Source organism: Protomyctophum bolini, assembly GCF_963924005.1.
Source record: "Protomyctophum bolini genome assembly, chromosome: 14".
NCBI classification, from domain to species: domain Eukaryota; kingdom Metazoa; phylum Chordata; class Actinopteri; order Myctophiformes; family Myctophidae; genus Protomyctophum; species Protomyctophum bolini.
Window position 1 is genome coordinate 32,214,623 of NC_137875.1, and position 10,787 is coordinate 32,225,409.

The 10,787-nt window shown below is 41.9% G+C and overlaps 1 protein-coding gene across 4 annotated transcripts in view; it reads left to right on the forward strand.

Moving 5' to 3' along the window:
• Positions 1-10,787, forward strand: part of bicc1a (BicC family RNA binding protein 1a) — an 82,553-nt gene that overhangs the window by 29,172 nt on the left and 42,594 nt on the right. For all 4 annotated transcript variants that reach the window (XM_080781299.1, XM_080781301.1, XM_080781300.1 and 1 more), the window contains exon 3: positions 3,491-3,560. In XM_080781299.1, the coding sequence (XP_080637425.1) occupies positions 3,491-3,560 (70 nt within the window). The remainder of the gene's footprint in view (positions 1-3,490; positions 3,561-10,787) is intronic.

The window sequence follows — 10,787 nt, forward strand, 5'->3', positions numbered from 1 at the left end:
CTTTTATACCTCTTAAAATAAATGATATAAAATATTGGTTTCTCCAGATCGGGTAAATTGCAGATGACCGATCGAGTCATTTGGAGTGAAAATCGTCCGATCACCAATCGATGGACGATCTATCGGCGCACCTCTAGGTGAATGTGAAAGTGCTTTGGATAAATAAATAACTCTACAGAATGACAACAAGACACATTTATTATACAAATGTGTTTTGCAATGAATATTTGGCTGACCGCACTCTATTCCAGTGAGGAATGCAAACAACAATATGTTTTGTTTAAAAGGACAGAGTTTTTGGCTTTAAATGTTGTAGTTCAAAGCAAGCAAATCTAAAAATAAAACTGCACTTACAGGTGGCTTTAATAAGTTCAGTGCTCGTACCTAATGCTGCATTCCAGTGTTAAGATATTATTTTGTGGTCAGCGGTTGATTATATCAGGGGTTTCCCATTGCTTTTGCATGCCAAGCACCCTCAAATAGCTATAGCAGCCTCCCTTTCGCGAAATGGCTTGCATCACGATGGATTGTGAGCTTGTAGATCTGATATATTTGAAAATGTTTTTGGGGAAAAAGACAATAATGCCCCCCGGTGGCACCAGGCCACGGCCTTCACTTTGAAAACCTGTGGATTATATAGTATGTTTTTAGAAACTCAGTGAGGCTTGAAGGGCCTTCCACTCAACCATCATGGTTTCAAAGAGTCTGTAGCAGCAGAAGGAGAGAGAGAAGTTTAGCTATACTGTAGGCACAGATGAGGTCGTCCAGACCAGCTTTCAGCCCCACAGGAGCTCCACCTGTCAGAATGAGTTGCAGGGGATACCAAACGCATCAGGGCACTTCCAGAGGCACATGTGGAGGAATTTAGGCATTTCCCTTGGTGATTCATGCATCGATTCCGCACGGAATACAGGGTGTTGTCTTGACTGATGTGGTTGCTTTTGCCTTAATTTCATATCCACAAGCCAAGACTAATATTAATGTGAAACACTTTTGCTTTTTGTAATAGTGCCAATACAGTCTATAAAGTCTGTGGCAATTGTGGATTTCTGTAACACTGCATGTCTATGCTTTTTTAGATTGGAGTGCAAATCGGTATGTTTGTATGTGTGTTGTGTGTGTACAGTATGAATGTACACTGTCTGTATATTTGTCTACCAGAGAGTACTGACATTTCAAAAACAAACTTAGACTTACACAGACATGCGTTTCAACTATGCACAATGCACATATAGGCAAGCCTTTTTGGTAGAGAAAGCTCACTGCTGCTGTTAGCAGTTAGCACAGTGTCTCTCTCGGTCATATTCGCCCATGTGAGTTTTACGTGACTACTTGCATAACACTTTGGACTCCTGGGGTTACTTAAGCAGCGGCCACAGCTCATATATTGGGGCTAAAGTGGACCTAGGGTCCCTCAGCTCACGTGGCTGAGATGGCCAGACCTCTCATTTCTCCTCCACCCTAAAAACATGAACCCCTGGTATGCGTTAAAATAAACAAGCACGATAGGACCTCTGTGAAAACAAGGAAAGTGAAGGACAAGGACAGATCCATCTGGATTTATTTTCTGGGAGGCCTGACTTGTTCTTGAATTAGAGGGGATTTGAATAACAGCTTAATAATATTATAATTTGCATTCAGACTTGAAAGATATTGTTGTGTTAAATAGTCTGCGTTGGCTAACTATTTAGCTGGTTTCAAGAATGATTTGTTGTAATACATTTACTTGAAACATGACGACGAGTTATGTGATTACTCAATCAACTGTTATCATGAAAAAGATGCGTCTTCAAATCAGCTAAATGTTCTGCTAATGCAGTAAGATGAGACTAGAGACCAACAACAAGCCCAAGTTCCAACACGTCTCAATGCAAGTAATAGTAATCACTTGAGTCAGTTTTTACAAGTTGGTAAGGCAGAACAGACAGCTGATGTTCCCTAGGGGCTCAGTCTGGTTGATTCCAGCTCAGCGTTCGGTACGCCGGACCTGGGCGAGTCTGGTGATGGAGAAAACGATAGGAGGGGGGTCTATAGTAGAACCACTGAACAGAATGCCCTCGTCCTGTTGGACAAGGGCTTTTGATCAAACGGTCTTGAGTGTGTGCGTGCACTGCGCACACTGCTGCCCCTTGTATTTTTAACCTTTGAGCATATGCTCCTGGTTACGACGAGTAGACTTGTCAAAGGGTTCTCTCGTTGATCGCTGCTGACACTTTTCACGTGTGCCAAAGCCAAGTGGACTCAGTGGATTTTTCAGGTTTCCTTTTTTTGCGGGGAACAGGATGGGGTTGGGGGTGTCTAGGAGAAATAAAACAATGTCTGGATGCATTATATAAGCTTGTGTTAGAAAGCATGTTTGAACTGGACTGAAACCTTTCTCCAACACTTTGACTTCTCTGGGTCTCCTTGCATTACACGGCTGACCTGCACCCTATTTTGCCCGTATGTGTTTTCAGAGCAAAGCCTTTTGTATATAATCACTGATGGCTGAAGACTGTATTTCATAGCCATGCTCCAAAGACAGCATAGTGTGAGGGGTTTCGGTGTCCTGGTAGAAGCAATGAGGCATTGTCCACAGTTTAGACAAAGCCAAAGCCACACGCAGACATGGAAGATTCACCGCAGGGCAGGCTTATGATTAACACTGTCCAATGCTTAACTATCACGAAGCACTCAATTTATTCATATGCCGTATTATTACATTGCTGGGAGTTGTGGTGAGGTGTAATGTTTAAATGGCTTAAACCCTACCCCAAAGGGTCTTCCTTTTTCCCTGTTTACCAAATCTCTGCCCAAAATGGCCAATCTACAGGTTCAGAACATGTTGCAATTTTCAACACACTTTCACTATTGTGATGCGCCCAGAATAGCAACACTAGCTAGGGTTGATGTTGTTAGACTGCAGTTGTTGGCATTATCACCTATTAATACATCTAATGAAAGCTTTGGCTTCATAGTTACTATATATCCACTTGTTTTTTAAGCCACATCTGTACTACACTAAGCCTGTCTTGATAACTGTAGGCGTGTCATTTACAACTACATATGGTTGACAGGTTGACAGCCCGGTGATAACGTTAACGTCTGGATCAAATTGAGCAGTGTGTGATGCTTGCCAATAATGCACTTAACATAACTTTCCCTCTTGGGAAACTTAACTGTTGTACAGTACAGGTAGACACTGGAATAGTGGAATTATACCAAAAAAGATCTGTCATCTGTCATGCCACTAGCTAATCTAGTCTGCCATTTCTGCAGAGCTTATTTTTGGGTGATATGTTGGGTGCCATGTGGGAGGATTGGTAATCCAATTAACAAAATGTTATCAAGTATGTTCAATTAGAAGCCATTTTCAGTAATCGTATGTGTTAATACATTGCTTAAATGTCACATAACCTGTGTTTAAAACCAAATAATTTGCAGTGGAATGGTACATTTGCACTGCAAGTAACTGCAACCAATGACTAATAATGCCCCTTCTTTATTCCAGGTCATGGATGAGACCAAAACGCAGATTGCATGGCCCTCCAAATTGAAGATTGGAGCCAAGTCCAAAAAAGGTGAACATTTTCTTGCTCTAATATAGTTATAGGCAGTGATCTAAATTTGCATAATAATAAAACTAAATTGCTTTACAAAGCAATAAAGGGAAGAAAAAAAAGCAAAGGCATAAAACAACATTAAAATAATAGCAGTGAATAAGGCAATACAGTGAGGACATGAATAACAAGGATTTTAAAAGCTCAACTAAAAGCAAGAGTGTAGAAATAGGTCTTGCTTTAAATATGTCTATAGAGGCTGCCTGTCGAAGGTATAGAGGAATGGAAGCGCTGCAGGGATCTGTTAGTGGCTGCATGCAGGTAAAACCATATAGACAAAAGGTATCCTTCCTCCAAGTTGTACTGCTTGTCAAAATGTGAATTGCAGACTTGAAAAGAAAATAATCCAAGGTACTCCGTCTTTGGTGAAAAATGTAATGGTTTATTTGATGATGAGCAAGGCATATAAATAACAGGACCTACGCGTTTCGAGCAAAAGGTCTTCGTCAGGGTCTATCTGTCTATAGTGGGAGTTTATTCCATGCTTCACCGTGTTTTTTAGTTTCCATTTTTTTTCGGCTCATCGAGCAGGCCAGCAGTGGAGGACCTGTTCTCTCATCTTAGTTTTAGTTAAAACATTTTGAACAAGTTGTAATCTGTCAGTTGTTTTCTTTGGCAGGCCAGAAAAAAGTGCGTTGCAGTAATCGAGCCGAGAGAAAACAATGGATTGGCGTGGATTAGCGTTTTTGCATCGTCCAACGACGGATAGGCTCTAATTCGCGCAAGAAAAAAGGCAATCTTGGTAACATGATTAATGTGTGTATTCAAATTCAATTCAGAATCGATCAATCGAGTTCTTTACTGTATGGTTACTTTCTACAGTCAGGTTACCAAGTGTCTACTTAATATTGATTCATTCTGCTCACTATAGGACCAATTATGAGAACTTCTGTTTTGTCCTCATTTAGCTTGAGAAAGTTCTCTTTCATCCAGCAATGAGCATTTGATGCTGGACAGACGGGTCAACAACGGGTCTAAAAAGCATAGGGATTGTGCATTTCTGTATAGCCTGCATTTGACTACAGTGTGTCTCGCTTCACTTCACAGTACACAAGACAAGTACTTGGTCTGGGGAAAGATGTGGCAATAATTCCTTAAAAAAAAGGAAAAGAAAGACAAAGTGAATCTCGAGCAACTTAGTGTTGTTGGTACACTGTCTGTCTGAGTCAGTTTAATGATTAAGAACCTGTGTTACTTATTTTAACCAGAAGAATGTTCTCATTGACGTAATTAGCAACAGCAAGGACGTAGCATTCACCTCTAAATGTTCACCGAAAATGTTTGAATGTTTATGAAGATGAAAAAGCTTGCATGCTTCTCATTCCTCACTGGTTCAGTAATTTTATCTGCGCTTGTGATTCTCTCTGGGGGTTAACTTGGGGGGGGGGGGGGGTAGTGGGCTGTGGGAGTTGTTGGAATTTCTTGACTTGTGTACTTAATAGCCAAGTTGGTTGTTTCAGCATTCTTCTCCCAATAAAATACTATTGAAGCTATTTAAGGCTCTTCCGGGAGGGGGGGTCGTTGTAGCTGTGCCCGCACCCGTGTTGTTGTCCCCAGGAGAATTGCCAATATGGCTTTCTCGAACCACATGTGGAATCCAGTTGTGTTATGTAACTTCCTGGATCCATACCAGAAAGTTGACAAGCACGCTTTGGAATTTTGTTCGCTAGTTTTCGTCTCAAAAGCAGTCAACCACACATCTCCACCTAGAGCAGCATCACCAAGCAGCTACCCGCCCCCCCACCAACTATGTGTTCATTCACAAAACCTGTAAACCTCCACGGGGCGATGCTGTTCCGTGTGTGAGTGAGACTATTTAAAATTGTGACCTATGATTTGTTGGCCGCCAAGACTCTCTCCGTCTTGCGTAAACCGAGAGCAGCGGAGGGGAAGAATGTTAGCTAATCACTTGCAGTTATCTTACAGGCGAATGTGTGTGCTGCATTCTTTTGCGTTCCAGAGAAGGAACACATGTGGATGTGACCATGTGGTCCGTAACAACCTGGGGTCATGGGATGAGAGTAGGAAAAGAGAGAGAGGGAGGGAGGGAGGGTGGGAAACAGAGGTAAGGAGAAAGCACATTGTCGCTGATGTATTTCCAAAATCGTAAAAAATAAGAGATGAAAATGTTCCATTGAATCTAATGGAGTTATGAGATTCAGTCACAAGCTCCAATACAATATTTTCAAACCGACAATATTCTCTCTTACAGCCAATAATGAACCTTGATGTTTGGAAGGAGTGATTGGACAAGCTATACACCTGGTGTCAGAATCTAAATTGCTAGTAGGCAGGCACATTATCTAGAACTCTGTTTACACACACATTTGCCCTCAAACGACCACAATAGATATTGGCACCTTTTTTTATCCCTTTGACAAACAATAATATATTCATGTATTATGTTCTTCTGTCAATACAAACATGAATATGTCAGTAGAGACAACACTGAAAAGAGATGCATGTTCCTTTGCAGACTCATCGCTCGTACACTGCTTATCACAACACTACGGCACATCTGCTTTGCGCTATCGCCACGATCTACCCTTGAAGCAGCTGTTTCGTCAGCGAGGGGGGATAATGGATTATTTTGAGTTACCTTATGTAATCTTTACAGGCGTTATTTTGCCTTGTTTTGATTGTGTTTTCCTATGGAGTGCAGGCCGCACTCCATAGGATAGGTGCAGATGTGAGGGGGATTCTTATGTGTGTACTGTATCCTCTCTTGCCATACACGTCTACACTCTATCAAGTGCCAGGCTCTCTGCTGCATGTATCGCCTGCAGTGTCACCTGCTCGGGTATGATAAGGCCAGTTCTGTGCCTCCAGAGTAGACCATCATCCATCCATATTCTGTCAAGCAATTTCTCATATAAGAGCCATATCGCCAGTACACAGGCCAGGCTCGTGTTACACATTCAGAATAAACGATTTGGCATAGGCTAGTAAAGGCTACTACAGTATGTACCGGTGCTATTTTCCAATGGCAGGTTGAAGAATAGTAGTGAAAAAGAGACTTCCGCTTACCCAGTTCCATTTCAAGCAGGTGCGTAGGTGTTGATAAGGCAGAACAAGACAACAGACCCGCACACTGCCACTTGCTGTTCCAAGAGAACGTTTTATTTGGACTAGAGCAACGTTTCGGTTGTGAAATGAATACCTTTTATTTGTAAAGATAATCCCTTGCTATGACTTAACACATTTTAATAGCTATATTACAATGTTACTCTCATGCAGCAATAGCATTGACAGTCATTTACCATATTCACGCATACATTTAGCTCTTTCACATTCGGCAGGGGAGAAAAAACTCGCCCTGACAGGGTATAGGAAATGAGAGCAAAATTGCCACCATGATGTATGTACCTATTTTCAGTATTTTGTAGATTAAGCAAAAGTACTATAATGGCATTTTTAAGACCCTGCAAAAGGTTTAAAGGTAAATGTAATCTTCAGTAATGATATTCCATCCCAACCATTGACACAGAGCCACCAAATATTGAACAATTACAAAATGGCCTTCTTGTACTGGATTTTAGCCAGTTCCGTTTTAACAACATTCCCGCAGATGTTTTGAATGAGAATTGCCCGGCCAAATGGATTTAATTCCCTGCATTTGTGTGGTATTTTCGGATGTAAGCCTTCGCTGGAAAAATACTTTAGCATTGCCAGTACGGAGATGAGGGTCAATCAGTTCCTTTTCTGTCAAGTGAAAATGACCAAGTCGTGCGACTGAAAGCTTTCTCCCGGCAGCTGCGTGTCCACCTTGTTATTGTTTGTGTTCATGGATGCGTGTGCCAAATTAAGACTGAAGGTGTTCATTTTCTATTCCACAATCAATCATCTAATGAGAGCGCACATGGCACAGTCCACTTCAAAAATGCGGGGGTGTTCTACATCACGACTCTGCAACACTCGTTTAGCTTGGCTAATGTTTACCAGATGTGGTGGTCAGGTTAAAAAAGAATGGGGGCTCTGGAGGGGTCAGACGCCCCCTGATGGGCATTACGGGCACCGCAGGAGGAAGTGTAGGACTTTGTGTTGTCTTCAGCAACAGCTGTATGTTTGGAAACATTTCCTGGAACAAATGCTGTGCCTCCTAAAGGGTCCCTGTCTGCGCTCGTGCTGTTCTCTCTCTCTCCTTGTTGTTTTCCCATCTCAGATGGCACCCACCCCTCTTGTGATGACACTGTTTGGATTCGTCAGAGCTCTTTTAAATAAATGTATTCTTTAGGTTCTTACCGTACATGCTGAAGGCCTGTTGTTCCTCTCTCAGGGTTTCTCTTGTAGGAGGCCCAGCCCCCAAGTGTCACTGTAACTAGCATCCACTGCAGTTAGCCTGAGACTCTGCAGCTCAAACAGTCCCCTCTGCCCATAAAATACAGAGCACTGGGGCTTCTAAACACACTTCCCAGCAACGGCATTCCATAACCGAGCCAACCCAACTCACTGCTCTCTGAAGGGGGACTGGGCTTGGATCAAATGCTGTCCCTTTCATTTTGCTGCCCTATGGAGAATAGCTTGTTTTGTTTTATGTTTTGTATTTTGGGGGGGAGGTTGCGAGTGTATCTTTGATGTGGGATATTGTGCATGATACAGTGAAAAAACAAAAACTGAAATAAATTGAGGATGTCTCTCACAACGAGGGGACTTTAGCTAGCCAGGTCTTTTATTTTACCGGTATTTGTTTTCCATCTTCCATATCTTTTTTTCTGGCACTTTACTTTTTCCCCTCCCAAGCTCACAAAAAGCCCCAACAGGCAACAATGGGGGTTCTCTAAGGTCCTGGTTACATTGTAACAATAAATGTGTTGGGAGTGAGTTTAGTTTGAGGGCAGTACTGTAAATCTGAGATGCTCGACCTGCGTGTGCAGGAGGAGCATTCCTGGAAGGAGGCTTAACTGACTTCCTGCTACAGATGGCAAGGCGGATGAGGGCCGCGTGTGTGTGTCTGTGTGTTTATGTTTGTGTCTGCATTGTGCGTATGTGTCCTCTAGGGGTCTGACATGGGATGGCGCCAGATGCAGCACACTTATCTGCCGCTACACAGACACACTACAGGGCTCATGTTAGCCGTGGATGGTTTAGGTATGCAGTGTTTGGTTATTTTAGCTGCAGTTTTCGGAGGCCAAAGGGGTAATGCCCGTAAGTGGAGTTTACTCAAATAATTAGTACCTGTACTTCTCGCACAGTCTACTGCATGCTCCTTTAATATGTTTACAAATTGGGATATCACTATTATCACAGCCTCAGTTGCAAAGTGAGATCTGGTAATTTTGGTGTAATTTATTTTCACTTCCTGCGTTGGAGGATTTTATGTGTATTGTACAGCAGAAAGTGAACACACACGGCCAGGCATACACAGGATCATATATACACACAGTTGACAAAGAAAGGGAAAGTTGAATAGACAGAGCTTGTGACATGCTTTACTGTAATGCAATGTGACAGACAAGGAGGTTCTGAGATGAGTGAAAGACAACTTTCTCTATCTTTTATCTAGGCAAATTCAGAGCCATTATCTTGGGACATTTTTAACCCAGTGTTGCTATGTGCTCTACCCACTGACTGGCTGTCTGTCTGATTGTGCTTCTACTCTGCTGCAGCTAGATTGGTTTGTGGCAGACTTTAATGAGTCACCAGACATAAAAGCAGCAATTACTGTCGCGGTGCATCCAGTGATCCACTGCAATTTGTTGACAAATGCACATAGCTGATGTCACATTTGGTGAAATTATTTTAACTTCTGTCCCACTTTCACATTCCAGCATCTGCCTCATGCCATGTTTTTGTTCTCTCTTTCTATCCCTCTCTCCCCTCTTTACTCTGCAACTATTGCTCCCTTTAATATAAATCTATACTGCTCAGCCCTGATCAATCACACTAACTCACATGCCCTCCTTTCACTGAATTATAATCACCCCTTCCCTCCATCTCTCTCTCTCCCTCTCTCTCTGATTCAAACGGAATTCGTCTCAGTCAAGAGCTATCAATTCTTATTCCGCAAGTGATGTTGCCACTTGTTAGGCTGTGAAAGTGAAATAGTGAAATGTAGTACATTTCATCTAAAGAAAATAGTATGACAGGTATTTTTTAAGTATAGAGAGCTTTAACAACAAAAGTACTGTCTTAATTCAAACATTTGCAGGTGGACTGCCTTTGCATGGAGTGGACTGGGAAATGTCACTGTAAATACTACTGTGGCTATCCCATGCACTGTCAATTTGTAACGTCATTGATTGGTTGCTGTCACAAGGGGTCAAGATCATAATTCAGTTCGGTTATTTTATTGATGTGGAAATTCTGCAGATAGGCCAGTATCGGCCCCAAGGGCATGGTTATGATATTCCCACAGAAAACATTCAGAACTGATCTGTTTGTATATAGAGAGAGAGACCAATGCTGCGTGTGTTTTAACAGGTGCAGAAATCTGGCTAGTGCAGCAGCACATACAAGAAATGTTTAAAACGTCACACTTCTAGACCCCAGGAGGTCAGTGGACCTTTGTTTGTGAATCAAAGTTCCTTAAGGTCTGGAGAAGCCAGTGTAGGAATTATACTGCAGGTAGTATGAAGACATCGTCGGATATGATGCTAATGCATCATGTGCTGTTGTTTGAAGTCATACTATGTCAGTAGCAGCACTTAGTATGGCCAGAAACTGCAGCAATGGATACCGAATCCATATCGTAATACAAGTCTCTGCACGGAAACTGTGACTGTGTTCAGACTTAAACAAAACAGTGCATTCGTATTACCTGATTTATCGTATTAGGCCTACTGGTGCACATTAGTAATTCATTATAAACAACTTAAATGTTACTTACAAAGATGTAACATTTTCTTTGCTTATCATTTTTCAACTTGTTTTCCACCCTGTTAAAAGCTTCCCCAGAAGATTGAATTCTCAGCCTTCAATTATTACAAAAAGCCTTTTCAGCTTCACATTCAAACTTTATTATAAAATAATTGTTATAAATCAGGATATTTCGCTGACAGTGATCTTACCAATATTGCGTTTACGGTTGATATATGGCATGTTTATACAGTAAGTCATCAGTTCAATGATCCATCCTCAAGTCTCTCAGCAATCTTATCAGCCATGATGTTAAAGTGTCAGATCGGCTTATCAGCCAGGATGTTAAACTGTCAAATCTGCTTCCATCTCCATAAAGACACACAAGATGTG